Genomic DNA, 21,205 nt, shown 5'->3' on the forward strand with positions numbered 1-21,205 from the left:
AATATTTAAAAAAATTTATTTCATAGTATCTGACAGTTGCAATACATCTACACAAAAAAGGCCAAGTAACGGAATTAAGAGTCACTTTGTTGTGCTTTCAGAAATTCAGGCATTATGACTGCTCTACTATGCCAAAGCTCATCATTCTGGTTTATGTATAAGAAAATCCAGTGTGTGCGCAGGAGACCTGTTGTGTGTGTAAATTTCTGGCAATGTATAACTTGTAATTACAAGGTAACTTTTTAAGTAACAGTTGTTGCACAGTTGTTGCAGTTTATATTCTGACCAGGTTGGATAAATATCACATATTTACAGCACCAGCAACAATTTAAAAAGGGGTGACCCTTTTTACCATAAAAGATGGCAAGATGGCTTCTGGACATTACCTTATCTCCTGCAAGCAGTCACATAGCTGAGCATAACATAGTAGCACATATAGCAGAAATCATTGGAGAAACTCAATTATTCAGAAGAGAAAACCTTAATGAATGAAGGGAAACTTATTTCCCAGCACATACACTGATATATTACTTCCACACCATATCAACTGACAGCACTCATACAAACAGGCACATTTCAAAATATACACAACAGCCTAACTGTTGTTATCACTCAGTCCATCAGCAACGTCATTCACTGCTGACAGTCATTCAAGTAAATAATTTGACAAAATCTGCAACCATGCTGCGTGCAGACCTACAAGTCTCTGGTGCAGCTGAAAACCAGTAGCAGCGAAGAAAAATATCTTCTGTCCTGTAAGACTACAAAGACTCCTCCTCAGATTCACTGTCTGTACTGGGCTTGGTCAGGAGTTCCAGCTCCTCACCGTCCTAAGACAAAAAACATTAAGAACAAAGCAGAATGCATTCAGAAGTGATTGAATCCGGAGGACAAACCTACAGACACAAGGGTGTTTCTTGTATTAACATACTACTATCATCAGCAACTTTCTAACCGCCAATTCCAGGACAGTGTCCTAATAAGGCCCACCTAAAGATTCCTTCTGTTTATTAGTTTTCTCTTTCAAATCCAACAGACCACAATGACCTAATGAAATGAATGGCTGCACCAGCATGACTCTGAATGCTGTTTTCATAGCAGAGTCAGGTTTCCTTCTCAATTAACCCTCTGGAGTCATGTATAATTGTCAGTTTTTGACTATTTTTGATTCTACCTTTATCTTTTAGCTTAGAAATTTTTTACCTTGCCATGTTTGGTATCATTTTTTGTCAGCACAACCTCACAAGTGTGACTTTACTGTTATTTTTTTCATTTTGACATACTGTATTAACACACTGGACCTAAAATCACACAAAAAATATAAAATCCGAGTGGGAAAAATGCGCTGAAGTGCGCTGAATGACGTGCACTCAGTGGGCTGGTGTTTACTGCGTCTTCTTGCATAAAACTTGCACCAAACGCGCACCAAATGTGACGGCAATGTCCAGGAAAAAAACATTGTGTATATTGTTTTTCATAACTCGGGTTTTACTTGACATATTAACAAAATTTAAAAACTTGTATATAGTTTGAAGTGCCCACTTTCGACACAAATTAAAACTGAGACTCAGCGAGGCTGCGTCTTGCAGCTAAGTCGTCTTAAATTGGTCATGTCATAAGGACGCGCCGGCGCGTCTGTCAACTCCAGGAGGTTAAATAAATCACATTGTATAAAAATGAGAGGCAAGTTTCCTACAGAGAACAAAGTGTGTGGGCCTGTGTGTGACTAGTGATGATTGTGGTTTGCTCCCTACCCCTCTGGACCTCTCAAACACCTCTCCATTAATGACCCGCAGTTTTTCCTGCTGCAGGCTGTATTCCAGGTCTTTGGGTCGGCTGGCGTTGTAGATAAAGATGGCCAGCAGGACCATGGGAGCCTGGAGAAAGAAGTCCAGCGAAGGACGAAAGTCAAAGAGGAACAGGGAGAGGGCGGTAACCAGAACAGTGGTGATCTGGCCTGTCAGCACATGGAACATGTTGTCTCTGAATTTCAAGATGAAGGCCACAGATAAACCCAGGGCAGCTGGGGAGAAGACAGAGAAGAGTTTTTCCAATTATACGCTTTTTCATGTATTTTTAAGGGTGCTTATTCAAGTCAGATGAGGATTTTGCTATTACTCTCATATTTGACTGTTAAATATGAAGCTACAGTCAGAAGCCAGTTAGTTTAGCTTAGCTTTAGAACAGGAAGCATGGGGCAAACAGTCGCTGGGACCAAACTGCTATGTTACATGTAGTTCAAAAATGCTGTACGAACTACTTATTTGCTGCTATTTATTAACCAGTGAGCTGGAAGAAGGATTTTGTTTCCTGTGGATAAAACCAGGCTATTTCCAGTTGTTTCCCCTTGCCTCTGGCCCTTCTGCTAAACTAAGCTGACTGCCTCTTCCCTTTAGCTGAACGTTTAACACACAGATAGAATCAGAATCAGAACCGTCTTTATTGCCATGTAAGTGAAGAGGTTTCACATTACTAGGAATTTGTCTTGGTGATTGGTGCATACATAGAACGTAAGAATGAGTAACATATAATAATAGAATAAAATAAAATAGAATAAGGTAAAACAAAATAAAATAAGATAAGTAAAATAAATATGGCTCTGGAGGTAGTACAAGAGTGAGGTAGTACAGAGTAGAAGTAGTGCAAGTAGGTGAGGTAAACAGCGCAAATGGTATAGGAAAGATTTGTCTACCTTCTTATCAGCCCCTGCCAAGAAAGCAAGTAACCATATGTCTCTCTGCACTATTCCTTTAATCATGTAGCTTTAGTTGTCTAAACTTACCCACAGGGACAATCTGATCATCAGCTGAATTAGAAGGCACTGACAAGGGAAATATTTTCCTATTTAGATATGTGAGACTGCTAACTTACCAGTGACCAGCACCAAGCCCATGGAGTAGATGTTATGTCCATGGAGTAGGCCACAGTGCATGGTGAGGCCTCGAGCTTCACTGCCAAGCCCAAGGGTGAGCCCATTAAAAACCACACCAAAGGCATACCTACAAGATCAAGTAGCAAGGGACTAGATTAGAAACAAAGAATAGAATTTAGCAATGTGTCTTCTCTGTTTTATTTTGTCTACAAGTCATTCTCACAATTTACTGTTCTGGATGAAGATGCTCTCAGTTAGTTGGTCTCCATCCTTGAGGATCTTTTCATTGTAGATGTTGGCCATGGCGGAGATGAAGCACTGTAAAAGGAGAAGTATGTGACCCACACCTAGAGATCGAAGCTTTTCCATAACCCTGTCCCTCCAGGCCTGCCCAGGCAGCGATGATACCCACGATTCACTGGCACTGTGGTGCAGGAAAACATGTGAACAAGAGAAAACAGCATAATCAACAGCATTTATACCAAAATGAGCAGTAAAGAGGCCGTGAAAATCTCACTGCAGCTTGGATATTAGTATTCTTAATCAATTCTTTCCCAGGTGGATGTAAGGACCCACTTCAGGGATGAGCCCATAGGCTTACAGCCCCTTTTGTTTAGGAATACAATACCCACAGAGGTTAAAAACTCTGCACTCCCCACCAAAATTTAGAACTGAAGAAGCTTCTTGGATGAGAAGCGAAACGTCTTTAAGAAGCCTAACAAGTTCAGATGCCCTAAGAATTTACTACTCAGACCATGACCTGGATGACTGAGAACCTTCACCGACATACCTATTATTAGCATAACACCCTGAATCTCCAACTCAGCTTTCAGCGGTTGCATTGTGGGAAATATAGGCAGTCAGTTTTGACAAGAAAGAAGAATGCATGGAATAAAAAGTTCATATTTTAATCCTTCTTTGTTTCAAGCTGCCCGTTGTGAGTCTGACAGCATTATAGGAGTCCAGTGATAAATCAGTTTCAGGTCTTAAATTCAACACATCATGATGTATTTCTGCATTGATCACGTTACCTGCTGTTCCTCATCTGGTGCAGCAGCTGTGTGTAGAGTAGGCAAGAGTTGGAGGGGGTGGAGAATGGGTTTGAATGGTGACCTGGCATAGGTATGGCATTTTGGCTGCCCCCTGATCCCGACGTCAAAGAAACAATGGACAGGAAGAGGACAACTAATGCTGCCCATTGAACCCAGGAGAGGCGTCTCCTGAAGGAAAAGGTGAGAACCAAAAAGCTGAGAATCCGAGAAAGTAATGATGCATGAAATGGTTTGCCAATAAAAATGGCAACTCTGAGCATTTCATTCTGCTTAAAAGGTTCTATACACAACATTCATTGCCACTAGATGTTGCACTACAGCACCAGACAAAAGGGCAAATCATCCACCCCTCCCCCTAGCCAGAATCAGCCTTGTGTTGCTCTCCTCAGAGTCCCCAAACCACTGACAAAAAAAGGAATTTTACTTTACAGATCATCATAAAACTAACTTCATTCAAACTCTGCAGAAACAAGATAAAACTCACCAAAACACTATTGGTTTGCCTTTCCACTGTTCATACCTACTGGTCTGGTCAAAATAAACCCTTAGTTCACTGATAGATGCTCACTGTTTTCCACTGCTGTACATTAGTACTGTTTCAGTTTGGTGGGAAGGCTTGTGAAGAATCACCACAAATGATACCTTGTTCAAACTTGTGAGAGTAAAATGAAAAAAAAAAACAAAACTTACTTAATCTAGTCTCTAATCTAGTCTTTTGCATGCTCTAACATGCACACCTGGTTGGCCTGCAAGTCATTCTCTGAGCTAAAAGTGAAATTAAGATTGTTTTTTCTATGCAGCCAAATGCTTTAGCCAAATGCTTTACAGGCAGAACAGTGGTTATTATTAATTAACATTTATATCTGTCCAGACTCATGAGATAAGATAAGATGAACCTTTTAGAACAGAATAGATTGCAAAAAGCAAGAAGTGTGCAAAAACAGTTACAAAAAATACAGAGATAATAAATTAACAATTTACAAGTAAACACAGTACAATATACAGCTATGTACAAGTCCGCATAAGATTCGTGTAGTGATGATACATGTAGTGACTGATAAGAGCTTCATCACAATGACAATTATCTGAAGCTCAACATCAGCAAAACCACTGAGCTTGTAGTGGACTACAAATCTTCAAATTATGGATAATGCTGCAAAGAAGCTACAAATGCTAAAATGTGGACCTGTCACACACGTCTTCAAAACCCAGCAGCAATTCACCAATTCAGTATCTGACCAAAGGTGACATATGTTCACAATCTGCCCTTTTGTTCCTGCGTTATGGGACTGGAAAATGACAGCGAATAATATTGCCCCCAAAATGCATACTGCATTTCGCCTGCGTTTCACCTTAAATGGATATACACGTACTGTATAGGTAGTACAAAGGTAAAGTGCAGTAACTTCAACCTTAGTGTCTTCTTTCCTAGAAAATCTAAAGCTAATTTGATTTCTTATTATATTATATCTGTATTTGTATCTGTTTCGTTTAAAAAGATTAAATGGTTTTGGAATGAATTTTGTGATGACTGTAATTTTTTATATTGCAATACTGAACTTAGGCAATAAGTCACAAGATGATCTAAAATATGGTTTTGTAGGGCAGTACACTCATCGCCTCTCATGTACAGTCACATTCAAGAAAAAACAAACACACTATCTCACTGAAGAACAGAACATTACAGAGTTGTCAACTGAGCCACTTACTTCAAAACAATTCGGAAGAGTACAGCTGTGGTCAGGATGACAAAGTTGGAGAACAACACTGCCATAGCCTGGTAATGGGGGGGGGGGGGGAGAGAGAGAGAGCTGGTTTGAAGATTAAACAGCAGAGTGATAGCGGGAGTCTTTGGAAAGGACACTGTGTAAATGCTAAAATGATTTAAGAAGAAGATCCACATTTAGGAAAGTTTTTTTCACTGATTTCACAACAAGGTTTCAAAGAGTTACAGACAGAGTGTGTTTTGCATGTTAATGGGGATTAAATAATTGAACTTTATTTCGGGATAGACAGATATCTCTTTTCTCTGAGTACAAGTAGGCTATTTACATTTGGGTGCTTGCTGATAATGAGTACTGATACATGTACTCTCACTATCGCTTAAAGTAAACTTATTATGGAAAAAAGGAGGTCATCAAGTACATTTGTCAAAGGACCAGACAAGCTTAGTGATTTTCTGTCACGGTTACTACAGTAACTGACTACAGTTACTTCCTGTTGTCCAGCCTGTCCACTGCTGTCAGCTGCAGGGAATAACTTTGTGCATTCCTAAATTTATTTCCTCCGGAGGCCATAATGTAAAGCTAACACACAGAAGATTTCCCTTATAACTAAATAAACTTACAGGTTGCAGGTAAGTCATCACATAGAAGATGATGAGATTGTCAAGGAAGTAGAGGAAACCTGGGACAGCCCACTTTAGGGAACTGAAGAAGGAGGCACTGGAAGAAAAGCCCAGCTCTCTGCATGATTGCCTCTCTGAAGGAAGAGACAGAAAGAGTGAATAAACACACTTTACCATCACACACACAAACACTTCGAGACAGCTGCAGCTTTAGTGATTACCTCGGACGATGACCCTAACTGACATAACCAGACAGAAGAACAGTTTGAGCGCCTCAGCAAGTAGATTGACAGATGCAGGGAGGAAGTCATACTTGTTCTCTGCAAATGCAACACAAAGACACGCATTCAAAAATATGCCAATATTTCAGTGGAATGCACAGCAAAAAAAAGATTTATTTTATTTATTTTTTTTTTTTTAAATATCTATCAAAAGGGGGCAGCCTAGAGGTTGGAGAAGCGGCTTGTTATCGGAGGGTCACCGGTTCGATTCCTCCACCGGAAAAATTTGGGTGTGGTGGAGTGATTAATGTGAAAAATGCCCCCCCCCCCCCCATTAGCCAGCTGATGTGCCCTTGAGCAAGGCACTTAACCCCCCAGTATGCTCCCCGGATGGGTCAAATGCAGAAGACGAATTCAGTGTGTGTATGTAAAAATATATATACTGTCAATAAAAGCTGATTCTTCTTCTTCTTCTTAATCTTCTTAAAAGTGTGGTGCTGACTCAAAGACAAGCTTATCACTTCATATTATCTATCCGCTGGAAACAAAAAGTACAATCTGTCTCATTGTCTATCAGTCACCAGCATTGGCTGAGAATTTGAGCAGCAGGATGCGACTGGTCCCCAAGATTATGAAACCCAGGCCAAGAGCCAGAGTGTAGGCTGACGAGCGGGAGCACAGCCTGGGGCAGGAATGGTAGACCATGGCTAGTACCGGAACTGGATGTAGTCAAACCTGCTGGAACACATTAAAAACAGATGCACATGACGTTGGATTCAGACTGATGCTAAGTCCCTTTGATATGCTGAAATATCAGAATTTCAGATGATGAAAACTGCAAATAATCTTCAGTAAGAGGTTGACAGGGTATAGAAATTAGCTAACTGTCAATGAAGAAAATGTACTGGAAATTTAAGCACATATGCAGCAAAACAACACTGCCAGAGATTAAGGCTAGCATCACTTGGATTGTACTGTATGAGCTGCGGAGAAACAGAAAGACATGGCAATCATGCCCTGGTCGTTATTTTACAGGCTAAACGACTGCGACAGTCAAAGATAATAACAAACGAGAGATTCATAGATAATCGTTACTGTGCAGCCTTTAATTTGTTTGGCTCCCCATTAGCTAGTACAACGCAGCAGCTACTCTCTCTACTCTCCAGGAAGATGATCTCTTAAAGTATTCTCATATGCTTACAATGCTCACTACAAACGTACAAATGTTGTATTTTTGTCAGGGACGTAAGTTAGCTCGCACATCGCGGTTCAGAATTTAAATGAACGTGCAACGAATCTGTTAGCTCTGTGCTAGCATTATTTACAACACAACCATCATGTTTCTAAACACTTCCACGCGTCTTTCATTATTCCGAAATATATATCTATGAGGACATCGCCGATGACATGTGAAAATGAAATAGTCTTACTCGTTATTTTCTTTTTCTCCAAGACATATCTGAAGTACTTATTGTGTTGTTTCAAAATACCACTGCTCTTCCTGGTTAATCTGCGCAAGCGTACTGACTCAGGTGCCGCGTTGACGTCATTCGGCACTCACTGCGGTCATGTGATTCCCTTGTTGACGGACTTTGACTTGTCCCTCTTGAGAAGATCAGAAGGTCTGTTTAATGACAACCAGTATGTGAATACACTTTTTGTATTTTGTACCCCGTTTTATATTTTTTATATTTTTGTTCTACATGTTGTATTATTAGGGTAGCCTACACTTACAATCTCTGATATAAAAACATATAGAAAGTAAAAAAAATAGTGGGATTTTTACACCTTTTTTTGAAGAAACTATCAAAAACTATACATCCACACGATATTTACAGAATTTCACAATTTTTAAATAGTTAACAGTAAAAATAATTTTACTGTATTGCCCTAGGAGATGGGGGATCATTGCACAGTGATTTACTGAGAGTCAGTTTGTTCTGCATGTGGTCTGCCGGGAGCGGTGCTGGTTGTGCAGTCTGCACAGCGAGGAAGGACCTGTGGTTACCATCCTCCACACACTTTGGGTGAAGCAGCCTTCCACTGAAGGAGCTGCCCAGCATAACTTCTTGATATGATAGAGCTATATTAAAACTATAACAAATTACAATTTGGTTTTAAGAAAGGGAAAACAATTGGAGATTAATTTTAATTCATTATTTTCTGACAATTTGATTTGATTTTGCAAGGCCTCATGAATGTAATAAAAATGTTCCATTTATTTTTCCGAAAAAATTCATGACCTAACCTGGGAGAAGTTCTGAATTCTGTTGGCATGGAATGACCTTTCAGGGGTTTGATTTTTTTCTGCTGTCTGTTCTTCATTAAATTTTAGAGGTAAATATTATACTTGTTACTCTAGTGTATTCATTTGAGATAGATGTCATGTCCAAAACATATGAGCAACTAAAATATAATATGTTGTTGTTAGGGGCTCATAGCAAGAGGGTTCCAGGTTCGAATCCCTTCTATGTGGAGTTTGCATGTTCTCCCTGTGCCTGCGTGGGTTTTCTCCGGGTACTCCGGCTTCCTCCCACAATCCCAAAAACATGCACATTAGGTTGACTGGCTACTCTACATTGCCCCTAGGTGTGAGTGTGTGGTTGTCTGCTACTGACTGGCGACCACAGTGTCCAAGGTGTACCCCGCCTCTCGCCTGTAGTCGGCTGGGATAGGCTCCAGCCCCCCTCCAGGACCCTGACAGATAAGCGGTATAGGAAATGGATGGATGGCCGTTGCTCTTAGGTGGTATCAACAGCAGTACATTAGTCACTCCACATTAGTCTGCATTACAACACTGCAAGTAACTTCCCCCAGACACCATGCTTTGTTCACACCCTGTGTAGCACTAAAGTGTGGCACAATAGCATCATGTTACATCACAGCTGGGAGTGGTAACAATAACTACAAATCACACCTGGCCATGCAAGATTTACACCTTTCAACACATTGAGGTTGACGTTGATGTTGTCTACTCTCTTTAATGCGTCAGTACTAATAACCCACTCTGTAAAGCAATAAAGGGCAAGTATAGTGCAAGTCCCTGCACTGTAGAATTGGAGATGAACTGCAGATGAGATGGCTGACTGCTACATAGCAGACTTCAAATTCATGAAAGTGAGGTAAATTTAACAGTAGCTCTGGATACAAAGAGAATTGTTTAGTTAAATGCAGTTATTATTAAAAATCTTTTTTTAATTGTTTGATAGGTTCTCACAGATGATGTATACTAAGATTGAAATCAAGAACTATTCCACAAGAATACATAAATTAATCTGGGATGGTCTGTCTCCTTCTATCATACATACTGTAATGTTGTGCTCTTGAATTATGCCATGTTTTAATAAGATAATTTTTCCTTTGATGTCTTGTCATCAGTAATTTTTAAAATTTTCAACAAGCACAGGGGGGTGCCCTGTGCTTTTCCAGTGATGCTGGGAATAAGCACACCCTTTGTGGATGACTCACAGCAAAACGCATGAGGTTTCAATTACAAGTGAAAAAAAAATATGCCAAGACACAGTTCATTGCCCTGGGACATAATGTTTAAACGCGCATGTGTGTGTGTTTGTGTGTCAGTGACAGATAAAGCATAGCACGGACCTCTCTGTCAGATTACAGCTTCTTCACTTGCAAAACAGACTGGTGTCACTACCAGGACTGATCCCAGACATGAGGCTCTGTGCCTGGGCTGCAGCTTGGTGTCCGCCGCTTGTCGTGGTTCTTCTGACTGTCCTCCATGTCAAAGCCGAACAGCATCAACCCAGGGAGAGACATTATTATATTGCTGCCGTTGAGATAGATTGGAACTACTCTGGGAATAACACAGACAGGTAGGACACAGGTTGGAGAATTTGTATTACTAAATGACCGGAAAAAGACTCCTATTTTATTACCTTATATTGTCTTTATATTGTGTTTTTGTTGCATCATCATTATTAATATAATTTATTTGAGTTATCTGAATTCATGGCTAGCATTTTGCTGCTATCTAAAAGTCGTTCAGTTTGTCCTTGTTTAATGTTTTTTCCACACGTTCTTCGTATGGTATTGTTGTTGCTATGATACACACACACTCACTTCAAATCTTAAAGTTTGTATCTTGTTGAGATACAGTGCAGTGTGTAGGTGGTGTTTTCATTCATGATTTGTGTTTCTCTCCCACTCCTTAGGTTTGGTACCACTTACAAGAAAGTGGTCTTTCGGGAGTATGAGAAAGACTTCAGACAAGCTAAGACTCATCCCTCCTGGTTAGGTAAACTTTGCATTAAGTCTGAAGAAATTTACTGCTATTTCTCTGCAACCTAAAATGAAATGTAATTTTGTACTGATTAGAGGAGAAATTAAGATGTAGCAACTGGTACACTCAGTGGGTACCTGCTGACTTATTTCAGTTTCAACTGTCTCACTTCCTTCTAACTGGTACTTAACAACTGGTCCATTTGAATACTTTCTCCATTTTCTTTATAATTAATGCCAAATACATTTTGTTTTTCAGAAACAGTTAGTCAGTTAGACATGAATTCCTTTCTAGAGAAAATATAAAGCAGCACCAGAAAGGCTCAATACATCATGTTAATCGCATTGCTGATTTACAATATATATATATGGGCCAACTGAAATTAGATTTATTGTTCAATAATGCAGAAAAACGATGGGACACTTGGTTACCTGCTCTAGTGTGTCAAGATGATGTGCCATGCGCTGTAGATTCCAAATAAATTTAAGCCTGTCTTTCTCTGCAGGGCTACTGGGGCCCACACTGAGGGCAGAGGAGGGGGAGACGATTGTCGTCACTTTCCGAAACATGGCGACTGGACCGCATAGCATCCACCCGCATGGGGTTGCTTACGGGAAACAGTCTGAGGGTGGGTGTCTGTTAGGTCAGCTGCAGATGAATCCGACAGCTGTGGAAAACTTGAAGCCTCCAGTAACGCTCTGCAACACTGTCAGTGTGTCTGTTAGGGTCATTGTAGATGCTCATGATGTTACTCATTCCAATAATTACACAACAGTGGCCAACACAACAAACAACCTTGTTTGTCTTTTTCTAAAACATTAACCAGGACAGGCAGATTATCAAAGCAGACGGTACTGAAGTCCACCAGGAAGCACTGCTAAGCCTTAGGAAATCACTGTCTGTTTCAGTTAATATGGACAGAAAGAACAAGACATTTACGCCCTTGCGAATGTGAATGTATGAAACTAAGCACTCCTTAATTTAAAACTCAGGGTGCAGAGGAAATCAAAATTAAAGAACGCCAGGGAGGGAAGTCTTCAGTAAGTCTTTGTCATTTTTGGCACTTTAGTGGAATGTCATTTCAGCAATTGTCTTAGGAAAGTCAATAACGTCCTCAGACCCCTGCTTGGAAATGGTAATTCAGTTGTTCCCATGGTTACCATATCAAAATGAATGCCTTTGTTTTTTGCAGGAGCCAACTACTTTGACAACACATCGCAGAAAGAGAAAGAGGATGACATAGTGCAGCCTGACAGTGAACACATTTACTACTGGGAGGTGACATCAGATGTTTCTCCACAGCCAAACGACCCTACCTGTCTCACCTATACCTATATTTCCCACCAAAATGTTGTCGAGGACTTCAACTCAGGCCTTATCGGTACTTTGCTCATCTGCAAGCCTGGTAAGTAGTAAAATGAATGTTTATATATTATTATTACTTATTACTGTGCATTACTATATATATTATTATATTATATATATAATCACTCTCACCCCTCTTTTCTCTCTCTCTCTCACTCTTTCTCTCTCTGTTTCCCTACAGGCAGCCTGGATGAGTCAGGAAAACAGGTTGGCGTCCACCACGAATATGTATTCCTCTTTGGTGTTTTTGATGAGAAAGAGAGCAAGTACAAACCAAACAGCCATGCTGCAGACAACCATGTAAAATACACCATCAATGGATTCACAAAGGGATCGCTACCCGGTTAGTCTGTCCAGCAGTCTGTCATTTTCTCATTTTCTCTCCCAGAGACTTCAAGACCAGCGGCGGGTCGTCAGGGCCAGCGAGGCCTTCTCTGCTGGCCTAAACACTATCAGAAGCACTGGCCTACATTTACAACCTAAATTCTAATTTTTGTTCCATGAAATTGTATTATTTTATTCCCAACAGTTTATTCTCCCCTTATTTTGTAGCATGTCTCTCGGCTGCACCGCTTCCAACACGTGTATGTGGATGTTCAATTTCTGTCCAATCAGATTTCAGCTTCTATGTGTTGCCATGTCAGTCTAATCTGCCCAGAGCCTTCAGAATCAGTAGTGCTGGCCCATGCAATTTAGAATATATTAGCCATTGACTGTTTCTTTAATCAATCAGATTTCAGAATCCACACTGTGACGCCTCCCAGGGTCAGCTGAGCATTCTTCCGTCCTCTGATTGGTCGGTCAGAGCAAAAGTCACAGTCAAGTGCGACTAGCAGTTCTGAACTGCTCCAGATGATGTACATGGCACAGTTGCAGTTGTAGTTTAGAGGTTTGGAGTTGTCTTAACTGTGTTCCTTGTTGTATTAATAATGGTAATTGTCCTCAACACGCGAAATCCCTCTCTCTCTCTAATGTCACGCCTTGTCATATTGCATTTTTGGATAGTATCGATGTTTTTTTTTTTTTAATTGCGACGTGATAGTGGTTGTATTGTAATTGTAATTTTTACTTTATACTTTTTTTATATCCCCACTGAAGGCCCAAGAACCAAATGCACGGCCCGCAACTGTTCAAGACAGACTCACACACACTTTATTTGACAGTTGTAGTTACCACAACCTCAGTTCCAAGTTTGGAGGCTTTGTGAAACATAATGTTAATTTTTAGATATTGTTTGTCATATATTTAATTAAAAATTACAAACAATGCAAAGATATTTATATAACTATATTTTATGTTTTCCCTCATTTTTTCCTCTGATTTTTGTAAATTTTGTCCAGATGTCAGTATGTGTGCCTATGCCTCAGTCAACCTGCATCTGGTGGGTATGAGCTCAGAGCCTGAGGTATTCTCAGTGCATATGAATGGACAGGTGTTGCAGCAGAATGGACATAAAGTGTCATCTGTGGGCCTGATCAGTGGCTCCTCGGCAACTGCCAGCATGGTGCCTCTTCACACAGGCCAGTGGCTGCTCTCCTCACACACTGTCAGGCACATGGAAGGTAAGTGTTGCTCTGTTCATGAAGTGAATAGATCTATTATCCAAAACAAATAAGAAACAGTTCTTACCAACATAACTAAAAGAAAAATTGTGTTTGTGCCATTGCAGCTGGAATGCACGGTTTTTTTGATGTGAAAAAGTGTGATGACTTTGAAGCACCCCGACGAAGGATGACCATTGAACAAAAACGACACAGCAGGGAGTGGATATACTACATAGCTGCTGAGGAAATTGTCTGGGATTATGCACCTAATATGCATGAAAACATTGACGGGTAAGCAGCATTTACAGATATACACTGATCAGGCACAACATTGAAGTCACCTTCCTATATTGCGTAGATCTCCCAAACAAGCTCTGACCCGTCAAGGGTCTCCACAAAACCTCTGAAGGTGTGTTGTGATATCTGGCACCAAGATGTTAGCTGTAAGCAACCAATTCTTTAAGTCCTCCTGGACTGGACCATATTTGTTCCAGGACATCCAACAGATGCTTGATTGGGCTGAGATATGGCCAATTTTAAGGTCAATTTAACACCATGAACTTTTTTATGTTCTTTAAATTATTCCTGAACAATTTTTTCCACATGACAGGCTGCGTTAACCTGCTGGAATTTAAGTTATGGTGAAAAGCTTAATCAGAATTGTGTGTGACAAGGCCATGAATGTAACAGATGTTCATTTATAAAACCCTCACACTACAGCCTTAACTTCTTCTGAAATGTGTAGCCCTTCTGTGGGATCAGACCAGACCATTGGCTAGCTTTGCCCCACATACATCACTGAGCCCTGGGTACTCAAGACCCTGTTGCCAGTTTGACCAGTCCTTCTTTGGATGACTCTTTGTAGGTGCTAACCAATGCATACCAGGAACAGCCCACAAGCCCTACCACTTTGGAAATGCTCTGACCTAGACGTCTAGCTTTCATAATTTGGCCCTTGTCAGCTTGCCCATTTTTCCTGTTGGCAACATGGCAACTTCAAGAACTTGCTGCCAAATATATCCCACCACTCGACAGATGGCATTGTAATGACACAGTCACTGTTCTTCACTTCAACGGCTTTAATGTTTATGTATTTTATACCAGTGGTCTCCAAACTTTTTTGCACCACAGACTGGTTTCATTCAAGACAATTTTCCATGGATTGGCCATCACACACACATAACAAAACATACTAAAATGCATAATAAATACAACTGAGAACTGAGCTTGTTTCCCTGCAAGGAGATGGTCCAATCTAGGGGTGATGGGACACAATGACACCTGAAGTATGTTTCTTATGTCCAGTCTGCTCCTTAATTTCGTTTTGGGTGTCATCACAGTGGGAAGATAGCCTTCACAAAGATAGGATGCTGACATATTATAAAAAGCAGGTTTCAAACATGTTTATTATTTGTCAAGACAAACCCAAAATTTGAGTAAGACTTCATTCCTGGCCCAGTATGGTCTGCACCCCAGTGGGTGGGGACGTTTTATATGTTTGATAGCATTTTTTAAAGGTATGCATGCAAACCCATCATAGTTGCTTCTGTAGCAAAATATACCCTTTGTGTTTCTGAATAATTAAAGGTGCCACTGTAGTATTTTAATTTATCACTAAGCATTTCAATTGAGCTGATGTACTTTGCTCTGTTTAAAGTCAAAGGGGAGCCTATAGTGCTGCTGATGTCTATACTGAAATAACCTGGGTTTTTCTTTTTTTTCATTTTTCTTTCCTTCATCTTTCCTTATTAAAGAGACTAAATACAATTCAGTTCAATTCAGTGTATTTATATAGTGCCAATTTACAACAAGTTATCTCATGACACTCTCCAATTAGAGCAGGTCTAGACCTAAATCTTAAAATCTAAAAAAAAAAAAAGAGAACCCAAGTGCCCAAGCCAAGTGCTTGCCCAAGGGGGAATCCCTTGGGCAAGCACTTGGCGACAGTGGCGAGGAAAAACTGCCTTTTAGAAGGCAGAAACCTTGAAGCAGAGCTCGGCTCAAGATGGGCGGCCATCTGCCTTGACCAGTTAAGATTACGAGAATTAAGACCATTAAGAGAAACCTCCACTTCTTTAAGTTGCATTTGAACTGGAAGAATGGTCTTGCATTAGGCCAAGACCAATAAAAACACTGGCTCCACACAGCTTGAAGTGCAGTGTTGAGGCTGTTTGGCATCAGTGTTCTAAATGGTCTTATTTGTTTGTAGGAATTACTTTAAGTGTCTCAAAATAATATAAAACTTCTGATCTTTTTGTGCAGGGACTTCAATCTACAGTACCTGAGACAGTCATCAACACGTATAGGTGGGAAATATAAGAAGGCAGTCTACACACTGTACAAAAATGAGTCATTCACTGAAAGGCTGGAGACCAAGCAAAGGAAAAATGAGCTTGGGATCTTGGGCCCAGTGATCAGAGCGCAAATCAGAGATGTCATCAAGGTAAGATCATATTCAATTCAAATTAAATCAAATGTAAAGAATATTGAATGATTTAGAAAAAAATAACTAGAATAAAGGTGAATTCAAAACTAACAAGTGCCTGACAAAGCAAATTTAAACCAACTGAGATATTTGTTACCTTTCATTCCATGGCACTGACTTTGAAATGCAGCACCCCAATTTTAGTTCAATGCTGCTGGGTCTATTTGTGACTAAACAGTTGATTTTTCTGACTTGCAACATCAGTCCAAATGAATAGGCATCTTACAAAACAGACTCATTGTAAAACTAAAACAAGTTGGTATGGCAGTGTATCAACAGGAGAGGTACTAAGTGTCTGCTGGTATCTGGTATTGAAATTCAGCTGCAAAGGATTTTAAAAATCAGCATTTGTGAATCATGTTTGTGTTTATGTTAATGTAAATTAGATGGGATATTAAAAAATGACATATTGAAATGATCATGATAATAGATGTATGATAATAATGTGTATATAATTGAGCATCTAATCATTTCTGATTCCTTTCTCATTTTGTCATAGTAGGAGGTGGTAACACACCTTAACGCAGGTTGCCACCTGCAAAACAGAGAAGTATACCCAGTAGCTAGCTAGCACAGTGTGTTGTCAGTTCTGCAATGTAATGTCAGAGATGAAAACAAGGATACTTCCCAGTATGGGAGTTTTTTTAGATTCTGCAAATAAAGACTGTTGAACCTACTGAAAGTGGTTAAAGAAATGTATGAAATGCAGTGGAATCATGGTCAATATATTTTTTTTGACAAAAATGTACAAAAAAACTCTCCAATGTCAAAGTAAAACTGTATTTCTACAAAGTAATGCCAGTTAATTAAAAATATAAAATGACTGACTGAAATATTCACCCCCTTTTAGTCAATATTTAGTAGATGAACAATTAGGGTTGCACTTCTGGACACTGCAATTTTATGCCATTCTTCTGTGCAAAACTGCTCAAGCTCTGTCAGGCTGCATGGGGGTCAGGCGTGAAGAGCCCTTTTCAAGTCCACAAATTGTCTATTGAATTGTGGGTTTGGGGTTCGATTTGGCCACTCCAGAACATTCACCATGTTGCCTTTAAACCATTTCTGTGTAGGTTTCACTGCACGATTGGGTCATTGTCTTGCTGGAAAATAAATGTTGTGGCACATTCATAACCACAAGTCAGCATTTAACTCAGTCACCAGTGGTATTTCACATCAATGACAATGAGCATAGAAGCAACTCATAAATCATGTGTCATTTTTATCCTTTATTCTGGACTTCAGGTCACCAGGCATATTTGTCACTGTCTGCACATTGCATGTCATCACACATTGCATGTCCTTCTGTCCTTTTACAGATTGTTTTTAAGAACAAGGCCTCAAGGCCCTACAGCATTTATCCACATGGACTGACAATAGAGAAATCAGAAGAGGGTGTCAACTACCCGGCAGGAAGTACTAAATCTTAAATTGATCATTGAATCTTAAAGTGAACACTTGGATATAGTAGTGGACTATTGACTCAGATTATATGAAATGATTACAATAAAACTGATGTCATGTCTCAATGTTGTTGCCAGGCAACCAGTCCCATGGTGTTCAGCCAGGTGAGACACACACTTATCTATGGAAAGTCTTCGAAGAGGACGAGCCTTTGGACAGTGACTCTCGATGTCTGACACGACTGTATCACAGTGCAGTGGACACACCACGTGATATCGCCTCAGGACTAGTAGGACCAATACTCATTTGCAAGAGTCAGTCTCTCAATGTCAGGAATGTGCAGGTAAAACGATTTTACTTTAATTTGGAGCCTTGCTAGCAGCATTGTATAGTGACAGTGATGTCTGTCGATGGTTGGTCCACCAATTTTATTCAGAATGAAATACCTAAACAATTACATGGATTTCATTTATGTCTCCAGAGGATGAATCTATAGTGACTTTGGTGTTCCCTTGACATTTCCTCAGGTACCACCAAAAGGTTGAAATTTGTGATTCTGAAATGAATAGACTGCTGTAAAATTTGGTACAGATACTTTGTGACCACTTAGTGTATGTAGCACAATCATCAGGAACGATCCTGTCTACAGTAGCTGTATCTAGTGTTTAGTAGTAATTAACAAATAGCCCTTGACAAGTAATGCTTTTGTAACCCTCTGTGAGAAAAGCAATAGGTCTAAGAAAACAACAAAAGAAAAATAAACTATTTACACTGTAGGCTTAAGGCTTTAAGACCTTTACATTGATATTACTCTTGTAGACATTCCTCCTAGACTTGTTGAAAGAGGAAATGTTAATTTGGAGTAATGTTAAGGCCTTAGTTTTCAAGTTTTAATCATTTGTCTTTACATTGTTTTTACCTCTAGTATTTTCTTTTATTTTGCTGATTTTTATGGTGTATTTCCACCGATCAGTACGGTATGCAATTATTTGTGTTTCCATTATGAAAAGCTGTGATGCGTACTAAAATAAGCATATCATACTGGTTTTTGCACCCTTCTGTTGGGGTACCAAATACTGTGGTATGGTATGGTACGGTTTAAGCCACACCCACTGCTGTCCATTGCTTGGTCAATAGGGAGTCGTCACTTCTGTGTGACTACTTTATAATACAATCCAAACACAAAGGGCACCATTTTTAAATACCCAGCAAGTAGGCTACAGTCTGTTCGTGAAACAGGAAGATGTCCTGAAACTTCTACTACCAAACCTTCCTGGGCATCACTGGAGAAGAGGCCATGCAAAGGGAGCTGGATGGGTCAGTGAGAAATGAGAAGGTGTTTCAGATCGTTGCTGAAAGTATGGCCACTGAAGGTTTCCAGCTGGCATTGCTGCATTAAATTCAAAAAGTTTAGGAAGACCACAATAGCCAGAATGGTGTTAACAGGAAGACCTGGTGATGGCACAGACACAATAGGGAGTTGTTTCAATTTCAGTTTTGCTATGTGAAGCACTTTGTCACATTTTTGTATGAAAGGTGCTATACTGTATAAATAAAGTTGAGCTGAACAATTGAACAAGTCAGAGTGAAAATGCATAAATTTAAAAATATACTATAAATATAATAGATAAAAAAAGAAATTTTATAATGAACAGATGTTTTGCTCTTTTTCAATAGCTGAAAGCAGATAAGGAGCAGCATGCCATGTTTGCTGTGTTCGATGAGAACAAGAGCTGGTACCTGGATGACAACATTCGCCAATATTGTGATCGATCTAAAGTTAACAAGGCAGACCCAGATTTTTATAAATCCAACATCATGCACAGTAAGTGCTTCCATAATCAAACTGAAGCTAACACAAGATATAAAGTATACTCACTTCATTATTTGTTCATGTATCTAACTGCATTGCCTTCAACTGCTGGTCAGAGGACTAATACTTATTATGATCATTATTATTATTATTATTCTAATACTTAATTTGTTCACAGCAATTAATGGTTATGTGTTTGAGAGTGGCCCAGCCTTGGGTTTCTGCAATGGTGAGGTTGCAACATGGCACGTGTCCAGCTTTGGAGCACAGAACTACATCCAGACAGCTACATTCTATGGCCATACTTTTGAGCTGAATGAGCGAACAGAGGACTTTCTCAGCCTCTATCCTATGACTGGAGAGACCATCAATATGAACATGGACAACATTGGTTAGTCAAGGATTACAGTGCCTTTTTCATGTCCAATGGTGTGTTGTGTATCCAAATATTTCATCTTTATAGATACTTTAAACGCAATACCACGACAACAGAAACCCAGTGTGCTGTACATGAGACTGATATTAAGTGCGTAAGAATGTTGATAGTTACAGTGGTATGAAAAAGTTTGGGCACCCCTGATCATTTTCAGGATTTTCCTTTATAAATCATTGGTTGTTCGGATCAGCAATTTCAGTTAAATATATCATATAGCAGACAAACACAGTGATATTTCAGAAGTGAAATGAAGTTTATAGGATTAACAGAAAGTGTGCAATAATTACTTAAACAACATTAGGCAGGTGCATAAATTTGGGCACCACAACAGAAAAATGACATCAATATTTCGTAGATCCTCCTTTTGCAGAAATAACAGCCTCTAAACGCTTCCTATAGCTTCCAATGAGGGTCTGGAGTCTGGTTGAAGGTATTTTTGACCATTCTTCTTTACAAAAAATCTCCAGTTCAGTCAGGTTTGATGGTTTCCGAGCATGGACAGCCCGCTTTAAATCACACCACAGATTTTCAATAATGTTCAGGTCTGGGGACTGAGATGGCCATTCCAGAACGTTGTAGTTGTTCCTCTGCATGAATGCCTTTGTAGAGTTTGAGCAGTGTTTGGTGTCGTTGTCTTGTTGAAGTATCCAGCCCCGGCGCAACTTCAACTTTGTCACTGATTCTTGAACATTGTTGGCAAGAATCTGCTGATACTGACTGGAATCCATGCGACCTTCAACTTTTACAAGATTGCCAGTACCTGCACTGGCCACACAGCCCCACAGCATGATGGAACCACCACCAAATTTTACTGTGGGTAGCAAGTGTTTGTCTTGGAATGCTGTGTTCTTCTTCCGCCATGCATACCGCCCCTTGTTATGTCCAAATAACTCAATTTCACATTCATCAGTCCACAGCACCTTATTCCAAAAGGAAGCTGGCTTGTCCAAATGTGCTTTAGCATACCTCAAGCGACTCTGTTTGTGGCATGTGCGTAGAAAAGGCTTCCGCCGCATTACTCTCCCATACAGCATCTCCTTGTGCAAAGTGCGCTGAATAGTTGAACGATGCACAGTGACACCATCTGCAGCAAGATCATGTTGTAGGTCTTTGGAGCTGGTCTGTGGGTTGAGTTTGACCGTTCTCACCATTCCTCGCCTCTGCTTATCAGAGATTTTTCTTGGCCTGCCACTCCGGGCCTTAACTAGGACTGTGCCTGTGGTCTTCCATTTCCTCACTATGTTCCTCACAGTGGAAACTGACAGCTTAAATCTCTGAGCCAGCTTTTTGTATCCTTCCCCTAAACCATGATGTTGGACAATCTTTGTTTTCAGGTCATTTGAGAGTTGTTTTGAGGCTCCCATGTTGCCACTCCTCAGAGAAGATGCAAAAGGGAGAACAACTTGCTACTGGCCACCTGAAATACCCT

The 21,205-nt window shown here is 40.0% G+C and overlaps 2 protein-coding genes across 5 annotated transcripts in view; one reads left to right on the forward strand and one right to left on the reverse strand.

Annotated features, from left to right (window-relative positions):
* slc35a5 (solute carrier family 35 member A5) lies at window positions 1-10,210 on the reverse strand. Of its 4 annotated transcripts, none has more exons than XM_046404929.1 (10): window positions 10,096-10,210; window positions 7,074-7,227; window positions 6,493-6,591; window positions 6,272-6,405; window positions 5,634-5,701; window positions 3,904-4,092; window positions 3,096-3,296; window positions 2,872-2,999; window positions 1,755-2,023; window positions 1-830 (listed from the first exon to the last, which is right to left on the reverse strand). In XM_046404929.1, exons 2-10 carry the CDS (start codon window positions 7,195-7,197, stop codon window positions 762-764), a joined length of 1,281 nt encoding a protein of 426 aa, XP_046260885.1. In that variant the 5' UTR covers window positions 7,198-7,227; window positions 10,096-10,210; the 3' UTR covers window positions 1-761. The 4 variants fall into 4 exon arrangements, with proteins under 4 accessions (XP_046260885.1, XP_046260883.1, XP_046260884.1 ...); XM_046404927.1 differs by lacking the exon at window positions 10,096-10,210 and adding an exon at window positions 7,923-8,075 and having other exon boundaries at window positions 7,074-7,230; XM_046404928.1 differs by lacking the exon at window positions 10,096-10,210 and adding an exon at window positions 7,923-8,065.
* Window positions 10,165-21,205, forward strand: part of f5 (coagulation factor V) — an 18,345-nt gene continuing 7,304 nt past the window's right edge. The window contains exons 1-12 of the mRNA XM_046404924.1: window positions 10,165-10,325; window positions 10,665-10,747; window positions 11,238-11,360; window positions 11,925-12,137; window positions 12,279-12,440; window positions 13,438-13,659; window positions 13,767-13,932; window positions 15,904-16,084; window positions 17,443-17,539; window positions 17,665-17,870; window positions 19,205-19,352; window positions 19,519-19,731. Coding sequence (XP_046260880.1) covers window positions 10,165-10,325; window positions 10,665-10,747; window positions 11,238-11,360; window positions 11,925-12,137; window positions 12,279-12,440; window positions 13,438-13,659; window positions 13,767-13,932; window positions 15,904-16,084; window positions 17,443-17,539; window positions 17,665-17,870; window positions 19,205-19,352; window positions 19,519-19,731 — 1,975 coding nt within the window. The remainder of the gene's footprint in view (window positions 10,326-10,664; window positions 10,748-11,237; window positions 11,361-11,924; window positions 12,138-12,278; window positions 12,441-13,437; window positions 13,660-13,766; window positions 13,933-15,903; window positions 16,085-17,442; window positions 17,540-17,664; window positions 17,871-19,204; window positions 19,353-19,518; window positions 19,732-21,205) is intronic.

The sequence above is a fragment of the Scatophagus argus genome, chromosome 11 (assembly GCF_020382885.2).
Source record: "Scatophagus argus isolate fScaArg1 chromosome 11, fScaArg1.pri, whole genome shotgun sequence".
NCBI lineage: Eukaryota > Metazoa > Chordata > Actinopteri > Scatophagidae > Scatophagus > Scatophagus argus.